The 17,565-nt window shown below is 39.1% G+C and overlaps 2 protein-coding genes across 3 annotated transcripts; one reads left to right on the top strand and one right to left on the bottom strand.

Annotated features, from left to right (window-relative positions):
* Positions 1-340: 340 nt before the first annotated feature.
* LOC136445270 (calcyphosin-like protein) lies at positions 341-3,679 on the top strand. The gene is made up of 4 exons (XM_066443178.1): positions 341-596; positions 1,761-1,938; positions 2,230-2,439; positions 2,619-3,679. The coding sequence occupies exons 1-4, from the start codon at positions 463-465 to the stop codon at positions 2,718-2,720; spliced, it is 624 nt and encodes a 207-aa protein (XP_066299275.1). The 5' UTR covers positions 341-462; the 3' UTR covers positions 2,721-3,679.
* On the bottom strand, positions 3,239-16,826 carry LOC136445265 (glucosidase 2 subunit beta-like). Of its 2 annotated transcripts, none has more exons than XM_066443171.1 (16): positions 16,636-16,826; positions 15,687-15,803; positions 14,643-14,738; positions 13,983-14,040; positions 13,251-13,368; positions 12,497-12,560; positions 12,082-12,147; positions 11,602-11,686; positions 10,861-10,939; positions 10,103-10,192; positions 9,664-9,793; positions 9,035-9,211; positions 8,574-8,643; positions 7,890-8,054; positions 7,315-7,414; positions 3,239-6,795 (listed from the first exon to the last, which is right to left on the bottom strand). In XM_066443171.1, exons 1-16 carry the CDS (start codon positions 16,793-16,795, stop codon positions 6,652-6,654), a joined length of 1,719 nt encoding a protein of 572 aa, XP_066299268.1. In that variant the 5' UTR covers positions 16,796-16,826; the 3' UTR covers positions 3,239-6,651. The 2 variants fall into 2 exon arrangements, with proteins under 2 accessions (XP_066299268.1, XP_066299269.1); XM_066443172.1 differs by having other exon boundaries at positions 9,035-9,136.
* Positions 16,827-17,565: the final 739 nt, after the last annotated feature.

Raw genomic sequence — 17,565 nt, 5'->3', positions numbered from 1 at the left:
TCTTCGCTTGAATGCATCGCAAATGCAGGAGCGCCAGTTCCTAGTAATGCATGGTCCTGAAACATCCCAGAACAAACTTGGCCGAGACATGCACGACTGTTCATTTACACAGACACGGTCGGCCTATATTGCGCAATGTCGCCAGTGTCCTATACGCGACAGACGTCCCGAATTCGGAGAACAAATCCACGGACCAGAACAACAAGGTGCTGTGTTGTAGGGCGGGACGTCCTCCCTGTGTCACACCTGTCTTTATCCTTTGTTCCACACCTGGTTGTCATGGTGACGGTACGTAAATCCGTCCGACCGGTTTGCTTGGATCGTTGGATGCTTGTTGTGTAGCGTGCCCCACACAAATACCAACAGTAGTGTCTTCAACACGTTACGGGTGATCGGTCGCGCTTACTTACTTCATTCCTGAGTCTCGTTTTTGTTGTCTCTCTCTGATTGTGTCCAACCAACATGGCCACCGCACGGCACAACTACGAGTTGAAGATCAAGTGTAAGAACCAGCTGGCGAAGACAGAAGATCCGGTAGAGAAGCTCAGACTACAGTGTCTCTCTCGGGGTTCCAGTGGGATCAAGGGACTCGGCAGGTTTGTCCGCGTTATTATTGTCTGGTATCTGTCAGTTTTACTTGTAGTCGTTTCAACTGTTGCGCACATTCCTGCTCTACAATTGTTATAACTGTGTAGAATTCATTGAAGCCAAAGTTTTAGTCACAGAAAGTTCGCCAAGACTCGCAATATTCATATATCAGCAGGTGGAGTAGCTAGTTTCAGCGTAGTTGGGAAAGAAGTGTGTCGGGTGGACTCGTTTTTTATGCGGGTCACACAAAATGCCTGCTTGTTTACCTGCCATGCGTCGGTACAACAGGCAGGTGGTATGTGAACGTTGAAAGGCATGAATAAAAGATGGTCTGCGAACTAAAGACGTATTTCTTGCTGGGTTTTGTTTCATAAGAGTACTTGTTGTGACTAGATCAACTTAGCTCTGAGAAAATCGTATTCTTTAAAGAGAATTTGTATTCCGTAAAAATGGCGGATTAAGACAAATATGCTCGACATTATGATTAGAAAAACATTGTTTACGTCATGTTAAAGCTACATATACACGAAACTACAGAATATGTTATTCTAAAAACTTCCCATGTAAAATCGTATGAAGCAACAAGTTCAATATTTTGAATATCAGAAAACCAATGTGATACACAAACGAAATCCTCACAAATTCAGTTCTAACATTTAACGTTAGATATTTTCACAGAGGAGAGTGTTTTCACACACGGTTTATTTCTCCATGCGACATGTAATTTTGAACGTTGAATTATTAATGACGTTTTAGTATCACAGCTCATAGAACAAGAGCCATTTATCCATAATGGAACATTCGCCTCCAGAGACATTATCCCATTTCAAACCTGCAGTTCTTTTTCAAAAGCAGGAGCGTGGTTTTCATCAAAGTCGTTAGGTAAACCAGGTAACTTCATATGTCTCTCTCACAACATCGCTGGTGCTTTGTAGTCTCTACCAGACTAACTACGCCGGGAGAATATTTGCCAGGGTTTCACTTCCAGGCCTAGGATGACAGATTGAACCCTCTCTCCGTAGCCGACTCCCTTAAAAGATACTATTCACTCTATTTGGCCAAATTCTACTAGAGACTAGGTGCTTTGCAACTGATATAGTTGTGTTTCGTTGTTTATGTTCATTGTGCAACATTTTTTGTTATAAAAACTACATTCTTTAACATGATTCTAGGGTCTTCAAAATCATGGACGATGACGGAAACAGGTCCCTTGATTTTAAGGAGTTCAGCAAGGGTCTGCGGGACTACGGGCTCTTTGTGGAACCCCAAGAGACGAAAGAACTTTTCGAACGCTTTGATTGCGATCATAGCGGCAGCATTAGCTTTGACGAGTTCCTACTAGCGTTGCGGGTATGTGTAGTTTTGTGACCTTCGTAACATCTTCCTTTGGCCTATAAGTGTAAAGAACATTTTTTGTATTTTCATTCTAATTTCTAATTCATAACTATCTCTCCTAGCTCTTCTTTCCTTCCATTTTCTCTAAATACTTTTTTTTTTTCTCTTTCTTTAGCCCTCTCTTCCTTCATTACCCTGTTTATTTTTCATCTTTCTTTCTTTCTTTCTTGTTTGTTTTCTCTTATTTTTCATACTTGGCATATACTTTAAAAAAAAAACTGTTATACTTTTTTTGGATCATCGCAGCCACCAATGAGCAGAAGACGGAAAGACTTGATCGCCCTGGCCTTCCGGAAACTCGACAAGACAGGCGACGGCGTGGTCACGGTGGAGGATCTGAAGGGAGTGTACAACGCCACCCAGCACCCCAAGTTCAAGAGCGGGGAGTGGTCAGAGGAAAGGGTCTTCCAGGAATTCCTCAAGACCTTCGACGACCAAAACAATCCTGACAACAAGGTTGGCATCATATTTTCTCTTGTTCAAATCTTTGTTTTTCTTTTATATTCTGTATGGGTTATTTCTTGTGGTATTGGACAATCAGTTAGCAATAAGGATATAGATTTGGAGATAGTTTTAGGGAAAACAAATTAGAAATGAAAGAATTAGCTATAGATTTGTCTTCTTTTTTTTTCCAGATTACCCACGAAGAGTTCGTTAACTACTACGCAGGCGTCAGCGCTTCAATTGACAAAGATTCTTATTTCGACTTGATGATGCGGAACGCCTGGAAGATTTGAGGGCTCTACCAATAGACCTGACCTTGAACTACATTCCAACAACAAACATTATATTTTTAATTTCCAGTTAACGGTTGTCTGTCGTCTTGTACCTTCCTACAAATCGTCCTGCATATAAAAGTGTGGCCCTGCCATTTGCGTCCTGTTGATCCCAGCCGAGGCGCCGCCATGTTGACCAGTTTATCCATCTCAAGGTCTACCTCAGTTATGATTGATAATTGCGACATGCCTTTATATGTACTGTGGAAGTTTCCGGCATTTAGGGACGCCGTTGACAAAATGCAAAACCAAAACGGAACCGTATATCTAGCCTACAAAGCAGGCTTCGTGGCCTTTTTGGGAGGAGGGGGTAGTTCTGATTGTTCATCTGTTCTGCTTGTACCTGGTGTCTAACAGTCCCCAGCTAGATTAGATAATGAGCGACTAAATAAAGTCCATTTGATGTAGAAACAATCTATTTTCGTTCATAAGCATTGAGTAAAGTTAAGTAATTTTTCAGTCACAAAACAGACAGTATATGGGGAGGGTCAGAGTCTATATTGAAAATTCTATCAACTCCATATTCATATAAATGACATACCTTCTTAAGAGGTAGAAAGAAAATGCCTCTCCTGTTACTTGACTAAACTACTACACAAGTAGACATTGGTTCATATTACGTGTTGGTAGAATAGACTTAAATGCTGATATGGATACTTTTCCATGCATTCGAGTACAGAAAATTCAACAACAGAACTGATATTGTTCACAGGTAATATTGAGAATTGTGACAAGCCTTTTCTAACAAAGAAATACATAATGGTATTTTTGATGTAATGTTAAAAGGGACTGCCCAATTTCTTAGCATGACATCTTGCCAATGCAACACAAAAGTCTAACTTCTAACACTGAGTTGAGAATTGTGGCCTTAGATTAAGTGGTTTATCATCTAAGTTCTATGATATCTTTATAATCCTTAACAGTGGTTCTTGTCATGTGTGTCCTTTTTAATAATCAGCAGCAAATGCAAGTCATGGCAGGCACTGTGACATTAAGTAATTTAACAGTCCCTTTAACAAGTTTGCCTTCAAAATGATAAGCCTGTTATCCAGCAACGTACGCTGACACCACGGTTTCCTAACCGTCTTTGCCAACACGAAAGCAGTGACAGTTCGGAAACTGACTTCAGTTGCACACAGCAGAATATCAGGCCAAAAAACAATGGTCCCATAACTCAACCTGCCAATAACATAGCCAAAAGGATGTCTATATGCTTTACATAATAGAACTTACTGTACACATATAAATCTCATGCATAAAAGCAGAATCACGAAAGGACAAGGTTTTGCTATGTGATACGTAATAAGAAGAACTTGTAGCATTTCTTTAGGTATCAGAACAAAATCTCTCAAGATACAGGGCTTTCTTGTCATCTGATGGTGAACCTGTTTTGGTCAGATTGATTCTCTGACAGAACATGAGATGTCCTGATTATGAAATTTCTATATAAGTCATAATCTCTAGAACCTACCCAGAAATCTATAGGAACTACATGTACAAATAGCCATTATATACAGAACAAGGGGCATTCCAGCCGTACTGACATCTTGACATAGAGGAGAAATGATCTACATATTAACCTCCCCCTTGCCAAGGGCCCATTTATGTACCCAACACTGTATTGGTTACAGAGAGGTCAGCAGTATGAGGGGTGAATAGTTTGTCTCCAGTAATTATCAATAAAGGAATTGAAAGATTTTTCCAAACAACCTAAGGTGACTATTAACCATGAAAGATACAAATGACAAAAAGTACTTTTAGTATTTAACCTTTAACACCCCAAGGTACCCACTTGCTATACAGCATGCACATAGAGTATGTGTATGTAGTGAGTGCTTAGTACGAATACTGCACACAATATCTCCAGAATAATTTCACATCAGAGAAGTATCGATTAAGGCCTCCATTTTTCTGCACTAGTTGTGGAAACAAAATGTTGATTTTTCTGAACCTTTACACTACTATTGTATAGGGTGACATGCCATTACAGAGAGTAATCATCTAACGAAAGAGATCACAACTTTGCCCAAACATTTGCTAGCAATTTGAACCGTCGCAAATAGAAGTCTGTGTCACGTGGTCTGCTTGATAGAGAGACTGTTATTTTGCCTTTAAAAATGACACTTTCCTCCCCAAACTCTGTTTTTTTTTCTAGTCAGGTCTCTTAAACCCCATTCAAATGCGAAGCAGGATACACCCAGGCCACGGAATTGATCAACATTCACAATTCCTCTGGGTGGATTCAGTAGATCGGGATTAATCCCCCATTGGAGAATGATTTGGACCGTCCAGAACAACATTTGAGAATAAGGATCAATCTGTGTGCCTGTGATCCATATTCACAAATCCTGGTATGAACTGTATATAGCGTCTGTCTTCTCTGTCACGACCAGTGGAAGATTTCTTCAGTGAGCTTAAGTGTATCGAGATCACTTTCCTTTTTAACTGGGTCTTAGAAGAAGCCTGACCAAAAAAGGTTGATTGAAAATTCTTTTTTTGACCTTTGACGTTGCCTCCTAAGTGCTGAAGTAGAATTTTGTATATTCATTACAAATATTTCATGAAAAGTTTCATATTGACATTAGATTCATAACTAATAATTCAACGATATTCATAACTATGTTTTCTACAGACATACTCTCATGGAATATGTTATTCAGACAACAGATTTGTAAGCAATCCTCATCAAGTAAACAGTTGATCACAAACATGAAAGTTGGGGGAGGCATCCACAATCTATTTTGGGTGTTTTGGAGATTGGAAGCCATATAAACATGTTCAACACGATTTTGAAACTTCATAGACTATCCTACTAGTTTCCTCTCCCTCTGCTTTCATAGATAGCTTTTCAATTTTTGTTATCCCAGTATTTGATTTTGAGCCAAGTGATGTTCTTTGATTATTTTGCCCTGAAATTTAATTTCAGCCAATCAGAGAAGAGAAGACAAATCCTGTTGAGAACACCCACTAAACGAAAATTTCCTGATCCTAGGTAGAAATTCTTCTCTTATTCAAGATTTCAAAGGGGTTAAACTACTGTATTCCTCACAACACCTCCTACTGATCCATTCTGGAATGACAAGTCAAGCAAGTTCACATTAAATTTTCCTATGCTTACAGGGGCAATCTAGCTAAAATTCCCTCAAATCTATGACATCGTCTGCAATTGGTGGCCTTTCAAATCCAATCATATTCCATCTTTTTTCAAGGAAAGGAATAATGTATTTAAATCAACAGCAAATCTAAGAATGACATCATATTGACACCCACATAGTAAAGAAACTATCATGTAGAATTATTCTACTACACAGTCCAATCATATTCTATTTTCAAGTATGAACACTGTAATAAAAGTTTCATCAGAATGATATATCATAGAATTACATGGACACTATTTGACAAAGGAATGCAGAGAGTGCTCAACAGAGCTTCGTTAACACACATACACATTCTCAGTGATTTTAACTCATCCTTTAAACTATATAGACCACAATAAACTCTTCTGCTGTTTTAGATAGGCTAATGCCATACACCATTCAAGGTACCCACAAAGAATCTCTCAGATTTTGCTGCATTTTTCATTGAAACATAAAGACATAAATGTACAAGCTCTGTAAGTGGACTTTAAAAGTTTCCATTGGACACAGCAGACTCGTCCGATACTCCTATATTAGTGGAACATATTTCCGCATTTAAAGTTAATTTCTTACGTTCTTTTTTAATTTGATAACATGTAAAGAAACATACTCTTAAGGATGAGAAATGAGATGGAAATACGTTTGAGACTTAAACTACAGAAATGAACTCAAAACTGGTAAAAGGACTAGTCCATTTCTGAGTTAGGGGTGGCATGAATGATGTACATAGTATTCCTGGTGTGGTTTTCCCCGTGCTATAACTCTTCATGACTAAACTCTGGGTTGTTGGGCACCTCCTTAGAGCACATGGCGGGAGTCTCGAACTCAAACACGTACTCACACCTGTTGGGCTCCGACGCCGATAACAACTTGTTTTCTATGCCACACGTCATACGGACCTGGAAGAGACAAAAGTACAATTAATGTAATTTTCTATTCTTTCACACCACTTCTATTAATTTTCCTCCATAAGATTTATAAGAATTGATTCATGGAATGTACATGTACATCATACTACATGTACATTTATATACTAGGGGTATTTGCTCATACCAAATCTTAAGTCATTAAGCTTGAAATAAACATATGACTCTGGACCAAACAGCCTTGGATCTATTCATAGATAAAAAACAGAAATATGAAAAATGGCACTGCCACACAAATTGTGCATCCCTACATCGTCCATATATTTCTTAAGACGGTAAAGAAACCTGTATGTGCGTGTGTAAGACACACATATGAGAAACCTGTATATTTGTACGAGAATGTTAACGTTGTACCAGTATGTGCATGTACAAGAACCCTGTATGTGCATGTATGGGAAGCCCCATGTACATGTACAAGAAGCCTGTATATATGAGAAGCCTGTATGTCCATGCATGCGAACCCTGTATGTACAAGTATTTGCCTGTCCCCACCTCTGTAGACCTGTCCGGACCGTTCCAACAGTTCTGTCCCTTGGTGTACTTCATGGCGCTGTACTTGTTGTCCTCAGGGCCTGCCCACGACTCCCAGCGACTGGATAATATGGAAGGACACAACACAAACGTCACATTACTGTTATGTACAAAGGGTGGACCAGAGGGAATGGGGGAGGGGGGCAATATTTTCTCAAGCCAAGATGTTCTGCATTCTTGATTGTAGCTGAACTCTTTTCTATAATCCCTTTCAGACATGGGGAATTTTTTTGTCAAAACCTCACCTGATTATTATCAGTCTATATCAAGATATGAAACATGGCAACCCTAAAAGCTCTGTACTTAAAAATTAAAGTTAAACATTAAAGATTGAGCATTTTAATGATGGCTATAACATTAATATATCAGTCAAGAAATGGAGCTGCCATTCAACAATGTTTAAAAAAGTAATTTTCAAAAAAATTTTACACTTTAAGTTTAAAACTTGAATAATTTGATGACAAGGCTGGCAATGATGGAAAAAAAGTGGTAACACTTTCAAGATATGCAAGCAGATGATATGACATTGATCTCACCCTAATGTTGTCTCCGACCCGCCATGTTTGGGGCTCTGTGAGCACTTGTCAAACGGACACAGCTTGTACTTATACTCCTTAGTCTCCAGCTCAAAACACTGCCCGTCCAGGGAGCTGTACTCCGCCTCAGCGCCAAAGTCTGTGCCGAGCTGCTTCTCAAGTTGCCTAGTTGTTGTGAAAAGTGAGCACAAGATAATAGAACCTTTGTTGTATTACTCATAAAAATTTTGAGGCTAGCAGTAGCATTTCAATCTTAAGCTCAGAAGGAAGGCAGTACGGTTTGTAATTAGGTTTTACTGACATTCTATCTTATTCTATGTTGTGTACCCAAATTTTTTTTCTGTGTACCAGTACGTCTATTCCCAAACCAGAATATGCTGTATACTCGTGTTCAATATTATCTTAAGGCCACAAATATCTACGTGCACTGGTGCACCCACAGTCAAAAATTAGGTACACAGCTCCAATTTTGGGTGCACATAAGTGCATATGCACCCAGTATTTCGAGCCCTGATTTCATCTTGAAGGCAACACACTTAGCCATGCTTAATTTACAATACATGCACATGTAGTTGTTTTATCTGCAAGTGCCTCTGGGGGCTAAAGGAGCTTTACAGAATGTTTAGATTCACCATCTGGAGGGGGACGCAGTACACCTATGTCTCAGTAGGAGGCACTACTAACCTGATCTGTGCATCAATATCGCTGACTTTCTTGTTTGCTTCTGTGTACTCTGCTCTGGCTTGGTCTGCAGCTGTTGTAAACATTGTATCGTCAAAGCAAAGAAACAAAAGGTTTGCATTGTTCAAACTATAACACAGTTTAACACAACTGTATCATCAGATAAAGGTCCATTGAGCAAAGAAAGGGTGCTCCTTTTTTTACACATTGCTCTAGTATGATACATAAAAGCAGCTTAAAGGATTTAAAACTTTTGTAACATTTCCCATACTGTACTTTTAATACACAAATTCTGTGCAAAGAATAAATGTACCAGATAGGCAACACAAACATAGGCTATCTGGTACATGTTTGTGTAGCCTGAGTGCCATCCTGTTTAGCTCTATCGGTACCTTCTGTTTGGTAAAGGTAGAGCTTGGAACTGAACAGGATGACATTCAGGCTAATATTGGTGTACAACAAACCTGAAATCAGCTGTTTTGTCTCTTCATCATAATCCGGCATCTCATCCTCGTCAGTTTTGGGTTCGTCCTTGTCCACGTCGATATCAGGCTCATCATCATCATCTGGGTAGTCGTCATCAAGATCATCATCATCATCATCATCATCATCTACATCTTCATCATCTTCCTCATCATAGCCTAGGAGAGTACACGTAGAGTAACTCAGCATACTTAACGCAATCTATCATTCCTACAGCATTGAACAAGAGGGATCCTAGCCTGGGTGCCATCCTCCGTAGTAACCGCTGGCTCAAACGATTTGATTGCAAACCATGGAAAGCAAAATGATTGAGCTAGTGGTTGCTACGGAGGATGGTACCCAGGCTAAAGGGATCCTACCTTCTGAGGACAATATCTTTTTACAGCAAGCAATCTTTCTTTTATCAAACAGTCCTTACTGAGAAACTACGGTATTCCGATGTACTACAATTAAAAAAGTGCAAAAGCTTAAAATGAACCATTTGGTGTACCCATCAACTATATGCATCATTAAAACATGAGTCAAAAACATACAAATCAAAAGAAAGAGGTAGGAATTTCTGATCACTGTAGATGTCAAACCCTCTAAGACAGTTAAAGAGATAACTCACGCTCTTCTTCCTCCTCCTCCTCTCTCTCCTCCTCTTCTTCAGCAGGAGGAGGGGGTGGTGTTTCTTCAGACGGAGCCAGATCTGGGTCTCCTTTGGTAGGTTCTGCTGCAGGCGGTTCCTTTGCCTTGTCCTATTATTAAACAACATGAAAATTTACATCATAGAAACCAAGCACATATTCTTCACTCCTGCATCCATTTATCATCTTACCATTGTCTTTTTTTTCATGTTATGCTTCATATCAGCATTTATACAGAAATGCATATAGAGGTATTTTGTCTGTAAAAAACGTGTCTTGACTTGCCAATACAGTGCTTTGTTTCCTCATTTTAAGTCAAGTCCTTAAACAAGTCTTTTACATTGTAATAGTATCTACCAAGTATTTTCCCCCCTGTACACACCTCTAGTAATTGTTAATATCAAAAAACACCCCTCTTACCTTTTCCCCTTGGTAAAGGTCCTTGATTTCGGGCCAAGTTTCTGTCAGAAAACGGTCCAAATCCACCTCCGTCACATCACCAAGATGGGTCTAAACATATCATAAAAAAGCCTTGAAGTTTGATCTGTATTCAAATCACATATCAACCAGTATACCAGCACAGGACACATCACATCAAGCATGTACATTGTAAGCACAGGTTATCTTAATAAGTGGGTTCATGGTCTCAACTGCACATGTGCAGTGTGATGCATCATGAGTAACATGTCAAAGTTGAAGGCCCCTGAGACATAAACAAAACGTATTTGGACATGTACATGTATCAAGCATGATTCAGACATATTAGGGGACTTTACCTTTGACCTCACACATGCACATGAACCCACTTATAACATCCCGACCAATCAACCTCTTTGAAACTCAGATTCGAATCAGCCATGACCCGACAAACGGCTTTCTAAGTTGCTTTAACGACTAAATCTGGCAAAACAAACTCGCCATTGAGATGTGGGAAGGTGTCAGCTTTTAAGGGATGTTTTCAGATTGACAACTTTGGCACTTTGGAAATGATACAAGCCGACCACGATTAAACCTTTCAAGAAAGTAGTTTCTACTACTTTTCTTCAAAGGTTTCATGATGGTCAGCCCGACAGAAAGCGATTTGTCCGGTCATGGCTGATTCGAATCTGAGTTTCAAAGAGGTTGATTGGTCGGGGTGTTATAAGAGCAAGTTATGTAGTATAGAATAGCTTTTTAACCTTGGCCTCGTCTTCTGTGACCTCTCCATCCACATCATCATCAAACTCCAGGTGAGTCTGGAACTCCTCCAGTTTTACCCTACAGAGAGAAGGAAAGGTAAACTTCAACATAAGGGACAGCAGTGTGGATTACAAGCACAAAAAGACATCCTTGGGTCAAAATGAAAGCTTTATACCAAGGCAAGGTATCATTACTTTACTTATCATCTTCCCAACTGAGGTAAAGCGCAATGCTTTTTCAAGTAGCTAGTAGTTGTATTTGTGTCTGTATAGCCAGTATAACTGCCCTTCAGGATAACACACCAGCTTTCCGGCAGCAGTTGGTTGCATTACACTGAACAACCTGTCAGAGCTAACCTTCGTATACCTAGCTTTACCTTAAGCGTTGTTTACAACCATCTAGTGAGGACGCCTCTACTGTACTTTGTGGCAATGAGTACCACTCTATGATAGTTCTAGGAGAAAATGAATAGTGCAATGCAGCTTCGCTACGTCTTGTGTTGTTAGCCATACACTTCTCAATAAGTGTGTTGGGTTCTTTTACTTGCAGAGGTTTAACACCGAAGGATAGCTCATCAACACAGTGCATTCTATAGATTGAAGAAGCATTTCAAATCTGTATTAACATTACAGGGGATAGCTACTTTCAAGAACAAAAATACATGTGAAAAATCTTGCAACATCATCTACATTGAGAAAAACAGTCATGGGACTTGACAGAGGGGGAGGGGGCACACTTACAGGCCATCCCCATCCAGGTCCAGCTCACTGAACGCAGCTGTGCCTGCCTCCTTTTGTCTCTCCAGTTCTCGGGCAGCCTTCACCTCTGAAATACACATTGCACAGTGTCAAACTGGTGGAAAGATTAGCCCTGACCAGAGTTTGTATCAAGCCATGTATAGAAGACAATTCAAACTCTACAACAGGATAAAATTTGGAAATTCACTTCTGGATGTTTCGAGTGACATCCATCACTCTTCTGCGGCATCAATAGAATTGTCTTTACATATTGTTTACCTGGATGTCTAACCTTCATAAACGTAGAATGTAAAGAAGTTATTCCTTACGGAAGAATGTGCTGTTTAGTCAAAAATAAGTATGATATCGGAGGTCACAGATTAAAAATCTGTTTTTATAAGGGGATAAAGCTTCTTTAGACAAATCCTACATGTGTCTCTTTTTGAAGACTTTGGTATAACTATAGAATAAACAGATCCACACCATCCCAAGCCTGCTTGTGCTTGTCCACTGCCTCCTTCTCAGGTGCCTCGGCAGCTTCCTTTGCAGCTGTAAAATCAAATCAAATCTAAGATATTTCAGGACAAGCAACACCATCTACATACAGAAACACCTGCACGTTTCATTCAGTCCAGTGAGCTGTTATGGTCATGTAACAGAAAACATACTTGTACATGTAGTACACATCTTTCTTGACCACATCGCTGAAAAAGATTGCCATCTTATAATAGTAGATGAAAAAACAACAGATTATCTAATTAATGCTTGCCGTCAACAACAAAACTGTTTCTATGTTGCATGTATATGGGTAGTCATATTTCTATGTTAATAACAACTTGTTACTGTTCTTTTTTGAAATACAGATGTAATAGAAATGTACAAAATGTTATAAACCAACCTTGTGCCTTTTGCTTCTTGGTCTCCACAACTTGTTTCTCTTCCTTCAAGGCATTCAGCTTTGCCTAGGTAGACAACAAAGGTGACACATCACATACAGGTGTACTACACAATTAATTTTGAGTATTCACTGTCACTTACCACTGATTGTGTATTATTTGGTGCAGGGAGTAGACAAGCTGAGGAATATTTGGTGGAATGTTTCTACTTATGAGTACTGCATGTGACAGGGACATCTTTTAAAAGTTTCTAACATCCAGGAAGGAAAATGCATGGAGGCTGTGCACTGAATAGTTTGCCTTTAACTTTTAAGTCCTGAAGCTTGCCTTTAAATTCTGTAGTTTGCCTTAAGTCAAGTACAATGTAGTTTGCCTTTAAGTAGTTTGCCTCTGTAGTTCTGCATTTTGCAATGTAATTTCAAATTATGTTATGTGACATGTCATATAAAGATGATGGTTGGCAGAGAATTTTGTTCCTCATAAGTCACATTGTTGGAAATTTTTTGTGAGAATCATACAGACAACCTGAGGGGAAAAGCTACAGTCAAATTCTAAAGTCATTAATATAATATCATAATCACATATGTAACACTTGTAGTTTCACCAGTGCTTGTGTCAAGATTCTGCTACTCATCTCTATTAAAGCTGCTGAGTCTCTTTCGTTCTCTGCACAGATTTTGCGGGGAAGAGACAAAAGAGCATCGGCAGCTACATGTATAACAGGAATGGACACCAGGCTAATGTCCTGGTACCCACCTCTCTGTCCTGCCTGGTTTGTTTTCCATCAGCCACCAGGGTCTGCCTCATCTGGAAACCCTTGTTGATGACCTCGGCTTGCTTTTTCCTCTGTTCAAGTTCAACGGCACCCATCTCCCTTGAACACAACAACAACAGCATAGACAATGTTGGAGCACCCTGTTCACTTCAAACTATACACAAATATTGAGTTCTTGCTCAAGGGCTAATTGCAACATGAAAGAATGCATAGAAAAAGTATACAGACAGTGCAAGTTAACAATGGTGACAAGTGGAACAAGTGACTATTCTAAGAACTGTTACGGAATACAACCAAAGCTTTTGGGGTTTGAATGTATAATTCAATCTCTATAACTGGATTAAATTCGGAGATTACTTTTGGAAAAATTACACTCTGAAACAAGCATTCATTATGATAGAAAACTAGAGTTTCCTAACCCCATACCTCCACCGACAATCATTTTCTCAGTAACTTCTGGAAATAATCTCTGTTTAGATGGATTTGAACCTAATAATCTTCATCACTACCTAACAATATTACCAATCGATTCGATTTTTATGCCTGGAGCTTTATCCTATTTTCCCACATGTAGATAATTTATCTACATGTGGGAAAATAGGATAAAGCTCCAGGCATAAAAATCGAATCGATTGGTAATATTGTTAGGTAGTGATGAAGATTATTAGGTTCAAATCCATCTAAACAGAGATTATTAAAAGCAGATGACATACCTGCACTTGTCTTGACACAGTATCAGTCCACTGTACTCATCCGTACCATCACAGCAGTCTGGGAAGTACAGAATGAATTTACATCACTCTTGTGTAACAAGTCTACATTTTAAAAGATAATTGTGTAGTTAGCCGAGTGTAAGGACGCAAACAAGGTCCGCACACAGCTAGTCACTGCTCTAGACTGATCCGTCCGTGAGGGTGGGTGGCAATTGTACACTGCACTTCATCTAAGACTCTTCAAATGATTCAAATCATAAGTCAAACTCATGATTATATTATCACTGAGGTATTACCCAAAATCCCACACACAAAATGAATTTGAGATGGCTAGCTGTTTGACTTGTCCTTGACTTAAGGACCAGTTGCAAAGGGTTGCAAGAATCACAATAACATACAGGAAAACCTACAATAAATAATCATAGTATTACCTGCCAGTCTATGGTGAACACTCAAGAGATGTGAAACAAAAATGGTTACAGTAAAATTATACTAAAGAGGTGGCCATTACGTACTAGTATAAGATTCTTAATGCTGGAGTCAATGGGACCATAAAAAGGTAGCCACAAAGAACAGGTGGGTCGTTATGCAGAGGTGATCGCTAGTACAGGCATGCCAAGTGGTTGCATCCTGAAAGTTACTGTGAGAAGACCTACTCACCACAAATGCCATCATTGACCCTGGATGAAGGGATAGTTTTTGGTGTGAAGCCCTTGTTACTGCAGTAGTACATCATGTTGGGACAGGCAGCAGTACCTTTGTTTGCACAGTCATAATGTCATTATACAGGAAGCTAAAGATTAGGTATATTCCATTGTGGTCCATTGGGGAAGAGTACACATGTGAAAACTGCATCAATCTTATTTCTAAAATCCCGACGTGACACAAATCTTTTGCATGCTGGGAAAAACACTAGAACACTGCGTTGTGCTGGGGGCAAGTGAGTCATCGTCATGACAACATAGACTGGACCCAGTTGTCATGGCAATGTGTTGCTTGCCCCTGCGTTATCCATAATTCCATGAAGGAGAATAAGGCCTATCATCATAAACTACCAATTTACACGTTATAGTCAAATTTCTAAAAGTGGAGTTGGGAAACATTTATTCATATGCATTTTCCACTGGATTGCAAATCAATATTCTAGCTGACAGGCTGATATGTTCATAATCTTACAAAGTTACAATTAACAGTCAGACATACTAATACTATACAAAACTTTGCTTGAAGAACCATGCCCATACTTTCTGTGGCTAACTCAGGTTTTCTCTAATAGCTGGTTGAAAAAAAAAAAACAAGAAGCCATTTCATAGATTCGAGTATGCATTTGCAATGTCAAAGGTCAAGGCCCGACTTGTATTTCTGTCTCGACCATTCGACCATAGCAATGCCCAGATGGGTTTTGTTTCGTCCCAAGGACCTTCACCTTTGACATTGTACATGCGTACTCAAATCACTGAAATGGCTTATTGCTTCTTTTTTCCCACCAGCTATTAGAGCAAACTAGAGTTAGCCACAGAAAGTAAAATAGCGTACTTGAATCTACAAACGGGCTTATAATACTTAAATACACCTGATATTATAATTACACCTGATATTATAATTATTATTAAATAAGATATCTCATATCTCATAATTACACCTGATATTATAATTATTATTAAATAAGATATCTCATAGATAAAAGTAAAGACATGATCTTACCAGGCTCATCAGTCCCATCCTTACAGTCACAGTAATCATCGTTAACCTGATCAAAGGGGATGGTTGCTGAGCCGTCTAAACAAGTGAAGGGCTTGGACTCATCATAGAAAGGTTTATCTGAAAAAATACATGATGGAAAATGCCTAGATTTAAACATGTTAACCTCGGCGTTGTTTTGTAGATAGGCATAAACAGTTAGAATATTGTCCAGCTGTGTCTGATGTTTTTCAAAATTTTATTACACATGTGAAACAGTTTTTCATATTTCTAATCCAGGATAAATGTATTATTACGAAGTAAGACATATTTCGAATCATTTCTTGCTATTCAATCAAGGCTTAAAATTCATTTTTGGAATAAAATTTAGGGGCACAGCAAACAATGCATGTGTACAATACAAAATAAAGTAGAATGATAGTAAAAGAATAGTATACAATAGTACGTTTATGCATGTCACCCTTTACAAATATCTAGGTGTACCTACAGTAAAGAATTAAGTGCACAGCTCCAATTTCTGGTGCACAAAAGGGCATATGCCACCGTGTCAATCCATAGTGTACCACAACCGACACAATGCTCAAGATCATTGACGAATAGCTACCGGCGAAGTCATTATCATCTTTAGATTGGCAACAACACAAAGACTACACACGTCCAATCATAACAATTAAATTAGGTCACAGATAATTAGATCAACACTTGGTTGGTACAAATTGAGCAATATTATAAGGAAGCCATACGATGTCAATTGTAGATGATATGGAGATATAAAACGAGGAATGCAAAACGCAAACGCACAACCCTGCCTCTATTAGATGGAAACATATTATGTTGTCGAACGGCTCTCTGAAGTGAAGCAGAACAATGGTTACTTCCTTTGTGAGCATTTTTCAGCAAACACAAGTGGGGAGGGCGACACGTGTACAGGGTATGTTTCAACAGTACTTACGCAGCAACGATACTCCTCTCGGCCGCAAAATTTCTACCGCAGCTGTGTTATAAAATGGACTAACTATGTGTAAAACTAGAAGTCCTAAGAACATTTCTCTGTATAGAAATGAGCGAAAATTGCACAAAATCCCTCGTACACACGGCATCGTTTCCGCCATCTTGGGAAATTTGGGTCCCGTGCGCAGGCGTATGATTTGTGACCTCCTGATTGGTCAACAGTTACTTTCTCATTCCCAGGGTTCTCTGTGGCAGGTGCCTGGAAAAAAAAATGAACCACCTGCTATAGAGCTACTTAGAAATTACAAAGAAAGCTAAAGGGAGACAAAACTTGGACGGAAAAAGGTTGTGTACTAAGACTTCCGAACCCCGTCCCACTGTTACGGGCTTGGTCTTTGGGTTCCTCTATTTGAAAAGCCCTAACCATGTTCATTGTCATAATATCACGAAAATGGAAACATGCGGACTAAAAAGGTAAGGTCAGTCTTAGCAGGAAAATGAACATTCTAGGCGTGTCTGAAAGTTCATAATAGTGGAACATCACTTCGGGGAAATATCTTGATGAATTATTCATAAAGATAATGTTACCAAAAGCGTCACATCGATATCACCTTTTGTGCATTAATAATTCATAAACAAAATGCGCCCCAAAAGATTAGAATGTCCATAACAATAATAGAGCACCTTCCAATGATATCATTCCCTGTTACAATTAATGGTTATCAAAGTAGGGCCTTGAAATTTTTTATGTTGAAATTAAGTCAAGTTGATTTCTTGCAACTTAATTTCATAGAGCAATTCAGTATCATCATCTCATGATTGATTTCTCTATTTCTCCACTACATGCACTAGCGACAATAGGTTGACTTACGGTGGATGTTTGGGCGTTTCCTTATGAGAGGGTGTGTATGATATAAAAGCACACTCAACC

The sequence above is a fragment of the Branchiostoma lanceolatum genome, chromosome 11 (assembly GCF_035083965.1).
Source record: "Branchiostoma lanceolatum isolate klBraLanc5 chromosome 11, klBraLanc5.hap2, whole genome shotgun sequence".
NCBI lineage: Eukaryota > Metazoa > Chordata > Leptocardii > Amphioxiformes > Branchiostomatidae > Branchiostoma > Branchiostoma lanceolatum.
Note: the sequence above shows the minus strand (reverse complement) of the source record. Positions and strands in the feature narration are given on the sequence as shown.